This window comes from Sylvia atricapilla, chromosome 12 (genome assembly GCF_009819655.1).
Source record: "Sylvia atricapilla isolate bSylAtr1 chromosome 12, bSylAtr1.pri, whole genome shotgun sequence".
In the NCBI taxonomy this organism is placed as follows: domain Eukaryota; kingdom Metazoa; phylum Chordata; class Aves; order Passeriformes; family Sylviidae; genus Sylvia; species Sylvia atricapilla.
This window is the reverse complement of record NC_089151.1, coordinates 14121252-14137169: the sequence shown is the minus strand read 5'-3', so window position 1 is coordinate 14137169 and position 15918 is coordinate 14121252. Positions and strand designations below refer to the sequence as shown.

The window sequence follows — 15918 nt, the reverse complement described above, 5'->3', positions numbered from 1 at the left end:
TGCCCTACCAGTGATCAGTGATCTTCCTCTAGCCTTTACATAGCTATATGAAAAGTTACCATGAATTCCTTCCTGTTCCCCTTCAAAAAATATAATGGGGATTAAAGGTTTTGAGTATTACTCTATTTTCAAGGAGTTAAAAGCAGAAGAGAAGTGTTGTAATTGTTTAAGCATTGCAGGTTACAAGGACTGACTCCTTGGTGAGGTCAGGAGAAAGGATCAGCATGTAACCATGGCTTCACAAAAAGCAACACCAAGTTTTAATAAATGAAAATAAAAGACCCACTAGAGAATGCCACATCATAAGTCAGTACTGAAATACAGATCAAACAGTATTTATTTTTGCTTCATTTTTAGAGTCTATAACAAGGATGTTCAGCAACACTCAAATGCCAATGCCTACCCAAGCACATTGAAACCCTTGGAGTTTGTCGCTCCAACCTCATCAATAAAATGTCAACAACTATCAGAGAAATAACTAAACAAGTCACACTTCAGATTTGTAAAGAAAAGTAGAGCTTCAACTTTCTCACTTAAACAGGAGAGAAACCTTGCAATAGAGGCAGCTTACCAACCCAACACTGTTCATGCACAACAGTTCCTTAGTTAAGGTCACATTTTTGCTTTGTTCTGGCATTTTTGCCAATTAATAGTAATAGAACTGCAGCTGGAGATCTTAATATCTTCATACTTAAACCAAAGTGCAAACTACTAGAAAAGTAACAAAACCATCTACCATTTATTATGTTTCCAGGTTAAAGAATTTTTATTTTAACTGGAAACATTTCTCTAGGAAGTGAGGCTGAATCAGGCTTTGAATAGGATTCAAAGGCTAAGAGAAAGACACCATTATTTCAGAATTTAATCATTTCCCATTTAAGGGGTTTGTTATCTTTAGACTGAATTCAGATATCCTTGTTTTCTTCACACAAGGGGGACATGGCTGCAGCCTTCCCTGTGCCCATTTAGTCATCTCTTTCAGGAAGACTTGAATGTGGCACACAACTGTTATCTAACCTTCACCTAGTCTTAAAGCAGCTTCAGCCTCCCTGTGTTTATAAAATATCTATCATCTACATAGTCTCTTCATACACAGACTAGTTAAAGCCACTGGAAAAGTAAGAGTTACAAGGCAAAAGAAATATATTATACACCAACTGCTTTTATTTAATTTCAGAAACCGTTCACAAGATGGTAGAAAAAAACTTACAACCACTTCTAATTTAGTCTTTCATTGTTCCCAGTCAGCTCTAAACCCATTATGTGCAAAGCCCATTTACCATGCATCTAGATGATAGATACAGGCTATGAAATTCTTGATTCTACTTGTAGCAGCTTATGCAGGTGCAGCCAAATACCAAGCCTCAGGACAAATTGTACACAAACTTTACAATGTAGAATTTGAATTTAAAATATGAAACTTAAAATCTACACAAAACTGGTAAAAATCAAGCACAGATACGAGGACAAACTTAAAACCCATGTGAAAAGGAGTCTCGTCTTCCTTTCAAGTGCTTTATTCTGCTACACAATCAAAATGAAGATGTAAGCTTGTGGTTAGTTTAAATTACACTCTGTAGATACTATAGACCAATTTAAAAGTTACACATACAGCAATAGATGTCCATTGGTTCATCTGGATTACTTATACAATCCAGCTGGATTGCTGAAAACAAGTCAGGCAAAATTTGAAAGAAAATCCTTGTGCAACTTTTTAGACAAATGTTTACTGGTGGGCACACTGTACCCCAGGTCCATGATGGCTGCTTTCTTCATCAGAACTATCATTGTAAGCTTCACGTCTCTGGCCACCACCTGAACCACGAGTGGTATCAAATTCTTGAAGATCTACCTCTTCTGCATCACCAATTACATTGGGAAATTCTGGTCTAGCTGGCAGAAGATCTTCAAGTTCCTGCCCCAAAAAAGGAAATGCATTCAGTGTTGCATCTACAACTCCTAAATAAATAAAGTCTCCGGTTTCCCCACAACTTCAAGACACCTCTAAGAGCAGGCTTAGAAGTCTGTGCTGTTGAAAGTCCTGAACTGCAGAGTCATTTAAAAGTATTGGTATCATCTGGAAGACACCACCTCAAGAAAACCAACAGCTCCACATATCATCAACCAAAAGTGCAATCAGTAAATATACAGCTGCTCCCTGTAAACTTATCACACAGCAACAGAAAGATTCTCCTCCTTCCCTCATCTGTGTACCATCTGCACAGCTCTTTAATACAGCTTCCATAAATTGGTATTTCAAGGGGTATTTCCATGTAACACATGGCCCATAAAAAAGGTTAAAAGAACTTGCATCTAAATTTAAGCACTAAAAGCAAGCCCATGAGGTACAACATAGGTTCTTTATACACTCTGTCAAGACACCACATTTTTGCTTGAAAAACTACTTACTGAAAGCTTTTCTGGGCTAATCCAGTTATTTTCAGGAAACTGAACATCAAATTTAATGTAGAGATCCCCTTTCTCAAAAGGATTGCGATACTGTGGCATTCCTTCACCTCTGACTACACGAACACAACCTGGAATTCAAAGAGAAGTAAAGCAATCAGAAGAGTGCTACTGCAGAGCTATTCTCTCTCCATACAGTTCTGTTTCCCCAGCCTAGGTTCAGTTAACAGGACAACAACAGTGGGACAAAGGGCTGAAGAAGCACAAAAGCATAAACAAAGAAATCCTGGTCAGGTCAAGCCTACCTGGTTCAATTACTTTTCCAGGAGGATATTTAACCACAATCTGACGTCCATCAAGGTGCTTAAATGTGAACTGAAACCCACACAGTGCTTCAACAAGTCCAATCTTGTGTGTCATATGCAAATCATTCACATCCCGCTGGAACACCTGGAAAACAAAGGAGATGTCATTTCTAGTACTATAATCACAACTCCACCAGCTTCATTATTGAGAATTCATTATTATTTATCCTTAAAATTCCATGTCAGGGCAACAGCCTCAGTACAAAGTGAACTTGATTCTATTAATTCAGACAGCTTAACGTGCTTGGGAAGTTTGTGCCTGACCAAGTTTCATCTAAAATAAGCCAAACACGACCACACACCAAGGTAAGATTCAAATTAAACCTGCCTGTACGGCAGCACTGCTCTTTCACACCCAGCAAGTTCCACACAAGCAACCTATAAACAAAACTGACAAGAGCTTGACACTATTTCATCTGCACTGGAGTATATAAACCACATCCTTGTTTTTCAACTCCTGCCCTCACATGTATCTGCTTTAGCTCTCTTGACCTACAGCAGGGCTTTGATCACTTAGTACACAGCTGTCAGAAGTGATCTTCAGGCCACTTAACTCAGGATTCTTAATAAGAGTATATTTTAAAATGTGTCCACTGGCAGTACCACAAGCTGCATCCCAAGGGAAATTTTAAAACACAAAGTCTATCTAGTTTTACTCACTAGTACAAAGTACAGACTGGCAGATTAGCAGTCCTTGACACAGCTTTGAAAAGCTTACGAAGTACCTAAATTAGCAGATAACCAATATTATATCCTTAATATATGACTGGAGTTGAAATTTGTACCTACGCTACTCTGTCAACAGGAAACCACTCCTCGAGTGCAACACACAAACTATTTATTTCATCATAGCTATACCTGGCATTTTTTAACAGCAGAATTAAAAAAGGAGTAGTCACCTCAACTCTGCTCCACGTGAGTTTTAACAGAAGATAAATAGTAATATTTAATTCCAAAGTGCAGTGTCTATAGTCCAGAATACAGTGAACATAAGTCTTACCAAACCAGTATAAAATAATACCATTTGTTTCATTAAGTGAATCAGCAAGATCACCATTTTGTGTCATTTCCAGAACCACAGCAGCAGATACAGAAAGCACCATCTGGGGACTTTATCAGGAGTTCCCTGCCATGTCACAAGACATGGAAAAAAGCCACACTTAAAATTTTGATAGTGTCACGAGCAAAGCAGAATAAAGTTAACATCCTGAATGGATCCTTCAATATGTTTACTGAATCAAAGTCAGTCTGAGCTCATCAGAGAAAATGACCTTTTACTAGCATCAGGAGGCATCAGAAGCTGCCTATCCTCTGGCTTAGGACTTGCCCATTTTTTTCTGGCTCTCCATGAAAGCCACGTTACACACTATAAATCTATTAAAAGCTATTCACCATCTCTCCCAGAGCTGCAACTGTATCAAATGCTTTAAATGAATGGCCATTTATATAACTTAAATATTAACAACTGGAATAAAAGGCATTTGAAAGAAACTCAAAAGCATTACCTCATTTTCCTTCTCTTGGAGTAAAAGGACAATATCCCCTGGTTCCACTCCGGGAGCTTGATCTGCTTCTCCACTGAATGTAATTCTTTGCCCATGTTTCATGCCTTTATCTACATGGACTTCAAGTATTTTTACCTCTTTGATCACCTTCTTCCCTTCACATTTTTTACAGCGGTCTTTTTCATTAATTACTTCACCTAAATAAAGACAGATTTTGAGTTCAGAGATTTTGACATAGTTTTACCTAGGAGGTGGATGCAACTATTTGAAAGCAAGCTGAAGAATTTCTGCAACACAAGTAGTGATTTAGATATTGCTTTATGAATTTCTCTCAAGAGGAAATCCAGGCTTCATTTACCCTAGCTGAGACAGGGGGAAAGAAGAAAACAGTAAAATAAAAGTTCTCTGATTGCCCCATCTCCCAGAATGTCCTCACAAGACAGTCCTGAGTAAATGCAACCAGCAGAACTAGAGAGTCTTGCACACAAAAACAGAGAAAGAGCTGGTCACATCAGATTTCCCCTACAGAGGTCATTACTGCTTCCAGCAAACTGAAGGGTGACAATCCAAAATGGTTCAATGCTCTGTTCTACCTCACCTTTAGCTTTCCAGTGAGCTCTTGTCTCTATACACAGTAACCAAAGTATTAGGGCACACGGACTGTAAAATTTCGGTACTAAGTGCCAGAAGCAGATGCACTTGGCTTAAAATATTAAGCTTCTCACCTTAAACCACCTTTCTGTGAAACAAAGCATAACATCATGATGCAGTTGAAACTACAAAATATGTAGGTTAGGCATATGAAATGTTAAAGACATCATTCATGAAATGTTTTGACAAGTCACAAAGTACAACTCTTTGTAGCTTGAGTGTTGTGATGAGTAAAATCATCCACAAGGTGATGTTACTATTCTGCCAACTGCAGAAGACATAAAAGAAATCAGACAAAGTGCTGAACTTGTTACACCCAAACAGAACCAATTCAGGCAAAGATATAATCTAAACTTGAAGAAGTTAAAAATTCAACTTTAGGTTCCCATTTTTAACCTATGACTGGCCTTGGGCATCAGGAGATGCAAAAAGACAAATAGCTCCTAAACCAGCAGCATCTTGAGTTTTTACTTTAACACGAGTAGCAGCAGTAAGTAATAATCACATCTAAGTGTTTTTAAAGATGATCAATCCCTACTGCTTGATCTTCTAGGCTGCTTTCCAGTGCATTAAACACTGTAAATCTTGCTGCTGTTCTGAATGAAATGATTTCTCCATGCTGCCACCAGAGTGAGATGCAGCTGACTGGGTAAGGGCAGAAGTGTCCTGGATAAGTTCCTCCTGAGATTTCAGCAGGATCCAAGCAAGCAGATTTAGTACCAGAGCAGAGCCTGGCCTACCTTCTCCATTGCAGTCAGAGCACACGGACTGCATCTGCTGCACCATTCCCGGGGCCAGCTGCCGGATCATGATGCGCACGCCCCGGCCCCGGCAGGCGTTGCACTTCTGAACGGAGCCGGCCTTCCCTCCCTGCCTGCAGCACAAAGCAACAGTTGCATGGAAAGGAAGTTCTTCAGCAAAACCCAGAAAGCTCCTCCAGCAGCAGGTTAACAGGCCTACATGCCCAACTGCACTGCTAATTGCAGCTCGGTTCCCTGCGCTCCCACCCTTCCCCCATACAAAGCCCTTGAATAGTTCCAGTTCCATCAACAGCATCATTCAAGTTCAACAATTTGCTGGTCTGAAAGCAGGCTCCAGTAAGTCAAATACTGATAAGGATCTGATCCAGGAGATCCTTCATTACACTATCTGCCAACAAAGCAACCAGAGAACTCAAAAATACAAACAAACTTACCCATTACACGCACTACAAAGGACATTCTTGCTAAGTTGTAGTTTAGTTGTCTTTCCATTATACAGATCTTCTAAAGAGACTCTACAAAATAAAGTATTTCTCCTGGGTTACCATTTAACAACTTACTTTCCCCGTGCAATTAAAATAATTGCTTAGGACAAATAAAAAGAAAAACAACCTAGATATTCCTAACAAGACTAAATCTGCTGTCAAAATAAGATTTTAAAGCACCATTTTGGCTTCCCCAAAGAGTTATTGAAAAAAAACTCCATACATATCAATATACACTGTAAATCTGAACGCAGTTTCAGAGAAAAGCTGTAATTTAATCAGAAGAAACCAGATAGGATTAGTTGTGTTTATCAATAGGAAACAAGCTTATCTAGAATTTTAGGTGCTGTTATACAGTCATCATTAATTATTATTTTTAATTCTACCTGGCAGATGAGAAACAAACCTCTGTTAACATTCCACACAATAATATTGCCTACTGCATAAATGCATAAGAACACACAGAATACTTCCTACTGTATTGGGTTTTCTACACAAGAGTTTAGTGGGCAAGGGTTAGCATGTTCCCAAGGTCACTTTACTTTTTAGTGTTTCTCCTAAAAGGGTTTGCAAGTGGATGCAAATTTCAACTCAGTGTATTGAGAACAGGTTGCCTGGCATCAGTATTTACAAAAAATGACAACATCAAAGCTTATTAATAATATACCATGGAGTACTAGCTACTAAACTAAGCAAGCATGTGAAGTTAAACTGACTTCACCTAGCACAGTTTGCCAACCACAGGAAAGATATTGCTTAACTGAAGTTCTTAAAAGGGACCTGCCCAGCAGGCAAAAAGCCAGGCATGACTGCAAGAAGAGATCTCCAAAACACAGTTAGATGTGATATTCAAGAATGGCTTTGACAAAATAAACAAAGCCAAAACCAAAGCCACCATACACACTTTTCCATTAATTATGAGGTTTAACTATAGTTCCAGGGGGCATTGCCCTATTAATTCAAGTCTTTCCAGAGCACCTGCACTTTCCCAAGAATCTGCCTGGTATGTAATAATTGGCTGTTGAAGGCTTTTCTAGATTAAAACTACCAAACATAATTAAGGGGCAAAACAAAGAAAATAAAGCTAACAAAGTACGTAATTCAAATAACCTGGCAAAGTACTTGGTAGGCTCTAGATTAACCAAGTCCACATGACTAGCCCCTGCTCTACACACAACATGCAGCTCTGGAGAGCAGTGCAGACTGCAGAGGATCTCAGCTGAGAAGTCTATCAACCAGCAGAGTTTCTACAGTCAGGAAAGCTTCAAAGTACAAGTTGCAGCATCAAGGTACTCACTTGAGTGGATGCATCATATCTTCTCCTCTTCTTCTACCATTGCGACTTCTACTCTGGCCACCCATGAAATTGAACAATCCACCACCAAAGATATGGGAGAAAATATCGTCCATTCCACTGCTTCCGCTCCCTTCTCGGAGCCCCTGCTCTCCGTATCGATCGTACAGCTCCCGCTTCTCGGGGTTTGATAGTACTTCATAGGCAAAGCTTATTTCTTTGAACTAGGGGAGGAACAGAGGCAAAACACTGCATCATCATCTACAACTTCAAGGCAGCATTTTACGAGTTTGTCCTCCTGTACAAACACCTATCAATTAAGAAGGCACAAAATTAAACACTTTTCCAGCCTCATTTTAATATAACTCATTCTTAGCAAGACTTTAAAGTCAGACTTGGGCTCAGTTTTGTTACATCTTACCATAAAATAAGATACTTTACTGCAAAACTTGGTTGGCTTTACTCTTCACTAGCATAAAACAGATTTCTTACAAATTAAAAAAAAAAGAAATCAACAGAAGAAAACCCCCAAGTACACAAGACTGCAGAAGCCAAAAGGCAGAATACCCAACAGTTACATACTAACAGCAGAGACTTCAAGATGTTGGGTTCTTAAAATACACTAACAATTAAGTAGCTTACTGAAATGTACATTAACGTATTTGGCAAATTAGTATCTTTTCACAGTCATCTCTGCTCACCTCTAAGCGGCCATGAGAACTTCAGTTTGGTTAAGGATAATCAGCTGAGTCAACTTAATTGACAATTTTTAAATTGCTTTTAGCATAACAAATCTAATTCTATCTTCCCACATATGTAATTTGCTTTATGCTGCGGCAGTTTTACAAATCTCTACACATACATTTTTCCATTTTGGAAAAACTTGAAAAACTGACAATCTTTTTCAAATTCCTATGTACATGCCAATGCCAGCTGACATTATCTTAGCAAATGAGAAGCAGTTTTTCCCTCAGCATTAGCTTCTCCACCAATTTGACTCAGTCAACTGCTGCATTTTGTCACGAGGTACAACGGCAGATTTTGAGATTGGGGAGAAGTTGGCCAGACAATGCTCACTCTCACAGTATTGTTAAACAACTTAAACAGCAAGCCCCCAACACCTGTATTCAGTTCCTTAGATGCTACAACTTAAGGTATTTATAAAAAAAAAAAAAAAAAAAAAAAAAAAAAAAAAGAGTCTTTCTTACTTTGTCCCCTGCATTTGGATTCTTATCAGGATGGTATTCTTTGGCCAGTTTTCTGTATGCCTAGTTGAAAGAAGTAGAAAATTAGTTAAAATTTCCATGAATCAGTTCTTTCCTGAGAAATTCAAGTCGTGTCCTTAGGAAGAAAGAAAATCCTAATAAAGCAAAATGAAAATGCTACAGTGTTCCAAAATCACTCCTAGATTGATACAACCTAAAAAAAAATTGACATCGCTATATGCATACATTAACTAGACTTGCATTTAAACACAGCTATGGCATACGACAGCTAGAACAAGTTTTCCTGCTTATCCTCTTTCACTTAGAGGGAGAATCCCATTTGACTTTGATTAAAATGATTTACTCTTTAGAACCCACTCAAACCCTACACCACAACAGTAAATTTGACCCCATCTGTCTTTGCCCTCAATCACAGCAGTACAGTAACAACAAAATGGCTGCCTCAGCTTCCCATTCAACCCTACAACCACTCCTCACAACAACCATTTCCTTCTTCCCTACTATCACTAATGGAAGAGTTCACCTCACTCTGAGCTGAGTATGTGAGCTACGCGTGCAGAAATGTACATAGCACTGCTTTTATTTAACTTCATTGGTGTAAATCACTAGGAGTAAGCACAGCCAAACCCCCAGAAGGGACTTTCCAGAGTGCTGTTTTCTGACCATCACTGGATCTTCAGCCTCCCTTCATCTGTTCTGATTACACGTGAGAGGATCAAAGCAAGCATCACAGCAGGCAAAGACTTTTCCTACCACTGGAGTTGATGGCAGCAGAAATTTCAAGCCTTTCTCTACTCCACCTCGACACCCCTCAGAAGCAATCACAGGATAGATATTAAAAAATTACATTATATACAGTCTTTTATTGTTCAAATTACACACATTAAAGAAGCTACAGTGATGCAACTGCAAATAACTGAAGTATCAATTCTTGGAGAGGATTTTTCAAACACTTTATTTCTAGGTAACAGAGTACCTAAACGAACTCTTTAGAACTACAATGTTAAGAGCTTTACAGAAATCGCAACATCACAACTTTTGAACAAACGAATTCTCTTTTTTTATATCAATACAGTTATTTCTCATTAATGATTGTATCTTGAAACACTCAGTACTTTTGCATGCAATCACGACATGATAAAGAATTTATGAAATAAAAACAATGTTGATATTACAAGCCTAATATTCTAAAGCACAGTAAGTGTAAAAACCAAAACTCATACATCTTACTAGACAAATTACCCATCAGGAACAAAGCATAATGTTCCACAGACCTGTGTATTCTGTTATAATGCATGTTCCCCATATATCTTAAATATTACAACCAAGAAAAAATCAAATCATCACTAAACTGATAACCTAAGTAACATTATATAAACAGGAAAAGAGGAGCTTGCAATGGTGATCTTCTAAATGAGAAAGCCCTCACATCTTTGCTGATAACCGCATTTCAAGGCCAGAGCAACACTTACAACTACCCATGGCCCTAAAGGAAGGCACAACTATTTCTTTCATCAGAACCAAATCCAGAATCAAGGTCTCCATTGGGAACATATATAACTTCAGTAAAAATTAATTTAGCCAGTGTAAAACCTATTTTCTCAGCCCTTTCAGACTAAGGTTCATTTTCACTTTTTCTATACTGTTACATAGGTTAAAATACCATATTTTAAAGTATCCACGAAACCTCTCAATGACAATAAAATATACATTAACTCCTTGGCGTTGCAGACAGCTGGAAACTTTACATTCCATGATTAGTCTACCATGCAGTAATTAATATAGGGCGGTGCAGGCTATCCTAGCAGAAAACTGCTCTGATTTTCATTCCTACAGGACACGGACAGCTTTAAGCGAACTCTGTAAGAAAACAAAATATTCTGGTGGACAGTGCCGTATACAAAACAGAACCTTCTCACCGCCTGCCTTCCATCTCCAGCCAATTTCAACACTGCAATTGCCTATCCCTGCACAAATTAGGCTGCCGCGTGCATGACGGGTAAGGCGCAGTTGTTGGTGCCAGCACCACCCACCCGCGGAAGCCTCTGCTAGTGAACCGTCTGGTTCATTCTCCTCCCTCACGTGTAAACGGTCATTAAGGGCTTCCACAAAAAAAAAAAAAAAAAAAAAAAAAAAACAAAAAAAAAAAAAAAACCCAACAAAAAAGAAAAAAGAGAAGTGGTTTATACACTACAGGATGGAATTGCTATAGTGACGACCTGGCTTCAAGTTTTCACCTCCCCTCTTTGTTTACCACGCCTTGCCGCCTTCAGCCTGGGAGGAATCGCATCTATGAGCGAAACCGAATCCTCCCCAGGCCCGCACGTGGGGCAGACAATGGCACCGGGGAGGATCGACCCGCAGGGATTCGCATCCCCAAAAAGCCCTTGCGGCGCGGTGCCGCGGGGGCGGGATGAGCCGCGTCCCGCCCGCGCCCGGAGCCCACGCGGGCCGCGCCGGGACGGGGCGGCAGCGAGCGCGGCCGGGCCCCGCCACCCGCGCTCCCGCCGGGCCCTCGCCCTGCCCGCGGCCTCCCCCGACCGCCCGGCCCCGGGCGCGGCCTACCGGGCACCGCGCCGCGCCCGCCCCGCGGGCCTCAGCCCCGCCGCCCGCGGGCTGCCCCCCGCGCCCCGCTCGGCCCCGCTCCCCTCGCAGCCCGCCCCGCGGGGGCCCTGCCCAGCCGGGCCCACCACCTCCCCCACCGCCCGGCCTCCGCCCCTCCGCCGCACCTTCTTGAGTTCATTGTCGGAGGCGCCGGGCGGCACGCCCAGGATGTCGTAGAGCTTCGTGTCGGCCACGTTGGCCATGGCGGGGCGGCGGCGGCGGGGCCGAGCGGGGCCGGGCGGGCCGAGGGCGGCGCGGGCAGGGCCGAGACCGGCGGCAGGACACGGACACGGACCGGCCGCGACGTCACCGCGCACGCGCTGCGTCACCGCGCCGCGACGCGCGAGGCGCGCGGCCCCGCCCCCTTGGCGCCCCTGACCCAGTTCCGGCGCGGCGCGGCAGGGGGCGCTGGGCGCGGGGCCGTGAGGGCGCGGGGCCGTGAGGGCGCGGGGCCCGTGGGGGCGCGGGGGCCGTGAGGGCGCGGGGGCCGTGAGGGCGCGGGGGCCGTGAGGGCGCGGGGGCCGTGAGGGCGCGGGGGCCGTGAGGGCGCGGGCGGCGCTGCCCGGCGGGAGCGGCCCACCGCCAACAGCGGCCTCGGCCGTCCCGCCTGGAACTGCACAGCGTCAGCGGACTGGACAAGACCTCTGAGATCGTCCAGTCCCGCCTGTGACCGAACACTTCCATGTCAACCAGACCGTGGTACTGAGTGCCCTGTGCTGTCCAGTGTCCAGTCTTTTCTTAAACACCCCCAGGGACGGTGACTCCATCACCTCCCTGGGCAAGCCGTTCCAATATCTAACCACTCTTTCTGTGAAAAAATTCTTAACTTATGTCCAACCTGGCCGTCCGACGGTGCAGCTTAAGACTCTTATGCTGTCATGTACTGGGAGAAGAGCCTGAGCCTCACTTGGCTGCACCTTACTTTCAGTGGGTTGTAGAAAGTCCTAAGTTCAGTCCCTGACCTTCTTTTTCTCCAGGCTGAGCTCCCTCAGCTGCTCCTCATCAGACCTGTACCCCAGTTTATCCCCCAGCCCCACTGCCCCTTCTCAACACTCACTTCAGCACCTCAATGTCCTTCCAGAACTGGGCACAGCACTCGAGGCGTGGCCTCACCAGTGCCCAGGACACTGGGACAGTCACTGCCCTGCTCCTGGTACAGACATTGGCATTCTTGGCCACCTGGGCACACCTGGCTCATGTCCAGCCGTTGTTGACCAGCACCTTCAGATCTTTTTGCACCAGACACTTCCCAGTCACTCTGCCCAGCCTGGAGTGCTGCAGGGTGTTACTGTGGGGTGTTATTATGGCCAAAGGGTAGGACTGGCACTTGGTCTTGTTGAACCTGAAATGCCAACATAGTTGGTCTCAGCCTGAAATTTTGAACTTGAGACAGCACTGTGTGCACCCATGTCATCACTAGAGGACGAAAGAAACCACACTCACCCGTCTTGTTGAGAAAGGAGAAAAGAAGGAAGTTGATTTTTGAGGTCAGGGTCTTCTAGGGTTTGGACATTGACCAGCGATTGGGAGAAGAGGTTAACACCTTTCTGACTCCACTGGTCAAATCAGGTCCATTACAAAGAGGAATACGAAAACATTCTACTTTGTTTATGTTACTATGCGTGAGAAAGCTCCAGTCCAAGAATGTAAGCTATCAGAAGGTTGAAAAATCAGGGCGACACCCACATCCCCTGAGCCCCCAGCTCCTGCCTCCCCAAGCGTGCCACTGAGGTGTGTGGGGCACCTGCACACCAAGCTCCAGTGGGTGCTCCTTCAGGGACACATTGCTGAGCGGTTATAAATAGCACTGTACCCATCTGCTCTGGTTTTGTGCTTTGCTCCACTGCTGGGATCTGAAGCACCAGTTGCTGTGTGAGGCCCAGAGTGACTCACAAAGTGCACCAGCCCCAAGGCCCCAGCTAAACACGACTCTTTGCGGGCAAATAAAAAGCTGGGCTGTGTTTAATTAGATGTTTTTCTATTAAAGCTAGGCTAGGAGAGCAACTACCAAGGCTTTCCTCAGAGTTGTAGTCACTTGGTCATTACTCCCTTTTTAGGCAGGGGCTGCTGGAAGGCTCTAAGAGCTGTGGCAGGTGTGTGGCTAAGGGTGATGATGGCATGGGGTCTGTACCAGGGCAAACCCCAAAAACTACCTTCTTGTTTTCTTCTGGATAAGCCCAGGTTGTGCCTCAGAGAGGATGCTCCCTGAGGAAGATGTGAGCAAGGCTGAGCCCTGAGGAGAGGCTGCTGGGAACAGATTACTGGCCTGACATATGAGAGAGAACAGAAAAGGCCCTTTCAAAAGATTGTTGTGCTTGTGGCATAGAAATTTGAATAGGTCTCTCGCCTAAGGGGAACAGATCTGAGTGCCTGAAGGCTTCTTCCCTCTTTTTCTGTAGGGATACCCTTCATCTTGGCACACCCTGTGGTTGCAGTGGCTGGATTGGGAAGTACTGTCTGCTGGTGGCTTCCCTGCTGCTTCTTGAGTGGGTGTTTTTGGGACCCTAAATTCCATCAATGTGTTTATTTGGCCTATAATGATCTGGTTCAGGACATGATGGTAATACCTGCCTCCAGGGTTGCAGACGTGGCAGCAGTAAAGAGCTTCAAAAGAAAATGGAGGCTAGTTTTGGAGGGAGACAAAGAGTGGCAGGGCAGAGGATGGTTGCTGGAAAACAGTCCTATGGACTCTAATTATTAGTCTGGTTCAGAGATGCATGGAAAGAAAGAAAGAAAATCCCATTTAAGGAGAGGTATTTTTCTTTGGTATTGTTGGAGGGTGCCTGTACAGCCTTTGGGAATTTCATGGTTTAACTTATGTAGCTAAACCCAGTAAGGCTTCATGATTTACCTGTGTGCTACTTGGCTTCATCTTTTATTTTGGTAAGGCTAAATTCATCTATTCTAAGAACTTTCTGCTGTGCATACCTAGCTTAATCTATTTTAGACTGTACTTGCCGACAGATTCATATGTTTCTAGAGAAGATTTTTTTTTTGTCATACAGGTTTTTCTTTTTAGTGGGCAGTCAGATAGGAAGAAAAGTTAGGAGGGTGTGGAGGAGTGCTTCTTTGCTCCACAGCTCAGATTTGTATTTTTTAGGTGTTAAGCAGAATCAGCAGGACTTATAGAAGCAGTATTTAACATATAAGGAATGTTGAGCATACCATAGCATTTATGTTTTCTATATTAAAAAAAAAAAAAAAAATCCAAAGCTCTAAGAAGGTGAGTTTGCTCAAACCAGTGGGGTGCCATTCTTATCTATGCCTACAGGGAGGAAGTTCACAGAAAGGATGATTCAGCCCAGACTTACCTGTCCTGGGAGCTGAGTGGCTTCTGGAGGCACTTGGCATCTTGTTGGCAGGCAGAGTATGAGCCAGGAGTGCTGGGCTGTGGGGGTGAGGTGAGCTCGGGGTATCAGCTGCAGCACAAGCCAAGGAGGCAGTTCAGAAGCAGTGTTTGCTGCTTCCTTCTCCCCTGCCAAAACAGCCTTGTTACTACAGGCCTGGTTTACAGCTTGCACAATCAAACTAGGTAATAAATAATAAGAAAACTCCTCTGGGACAAAATTTTACATTTTGTTTTTAAGTGGAGCTAAAGAATCATAAGCTGGGATGATTAGCTTTTAATTAAATTCAAATGCAGATGAACAGCAAGGTGGTGTTTCTTCTTCCTGCACACTGCTTTTACCATAGACTTGTGAGCTGTACTGACAGAACACATTAGACACACAGCTGGCCATATCTCACATTTAAATTGCTTCCAAAATATCTTCAAATTGAGACTTTGCTTGGAGTCCAAAAATGTGTCCTCCCCCGCTTCTTTTGGTATCATTTGCACATTCTTTGTTTTCTTTGTAAGTCTTTTTCATTTTTAAAAATGATTTTATTCTTCTTTCAGATAAGGGCTTTTCATTTAGTTCAAATGTTATTATTGTCACACAATATGATAAAAAGCAGTTGCTATGTGAAGATTTGTTTGTTTCTAAATAGACTGCACAATTCTCAGCTCTTTCATAGGCACCAAAAGGGCCTATTCAAATTCAGTTAGTTTCAGACCTTTTTTTCATTCTTTATATAAAATAAATGCAATTTCTTTTTAAAAATGGAGCATTTTATGGTGCTTTCTTAGAAATTAAGTAATATTGATCATGTCTATCACTGGAAAATTGGAAAGACATCAATTTCATGTTACTACAAATGAAATAACCCCTGTTCAGGCTTATTTGTGAAGTGATTTTATGTGTTCGATGTGGTCTGAACATGAAAATATGACCTGGCATCACTAACTCCTGCTTTATTACTAAACATTCAAATTTAAATTAAAAAGAAAAAGGTGTTCTGTTTAAATACTGGTAAACAATGCAGTTATATTGGAAAAAAAATTGCTGAGCTTATATGGCCATTGCTTTGAAATATTTTTGGTATTAGCTTTCATCAGATAAGGCAGTTAGTTTTGCACAGTCTGATTTCTAGAACTTTTCAGCAACAGAAAGCAAAGAACAGTAAAGAACAAAGAAAGGTCCTGAAATTTGTAGAGATTTTTAGGACTCTGAAGAGCCTGTTCGGAAGTGGGCAGCTCTAAAGGGCCCAACAACCAGGGCCAGCCAGTTGTCCCCTGACT

At 42.7% G+C, this 15918-nt stretch overlaps 1 protein-coding gene across 1 annotated transcript; it reads right to left on the bottom strand.

The window, feature by feature from the left end:
• Positions 1-314: 314 nt before the first annotated feature.
• On the bottom strand, positions 315-11605 carry DNAJA2 (DnaJ heat shock protein family (Hsp40) member A2). The gene is made up of 9 exons (XM_066327904.1): positions 11423-11605; positions 8676-8735; positions 7471-7691; positions 6123-6203; positions 5668-5801; positions 4277-4473; positions 2712-2856; positions 2410-2537; positions 315-1915 (listed from the first exon to the last, which is right to left on the bottom strand). Exons 1-9 carry the CDS (start codon positions 11498-11500, stop codon positions 1727-1729), a joined length of 1233 nt encoding a protein of 410 aa, XP_066184001.1. The 5' UTR covers positions 11501-11605; the 3' UTR covers positions 315-1726.
• Between the last annotated feature and the right edge of the window lie 4313 nt (positions 11606-15918).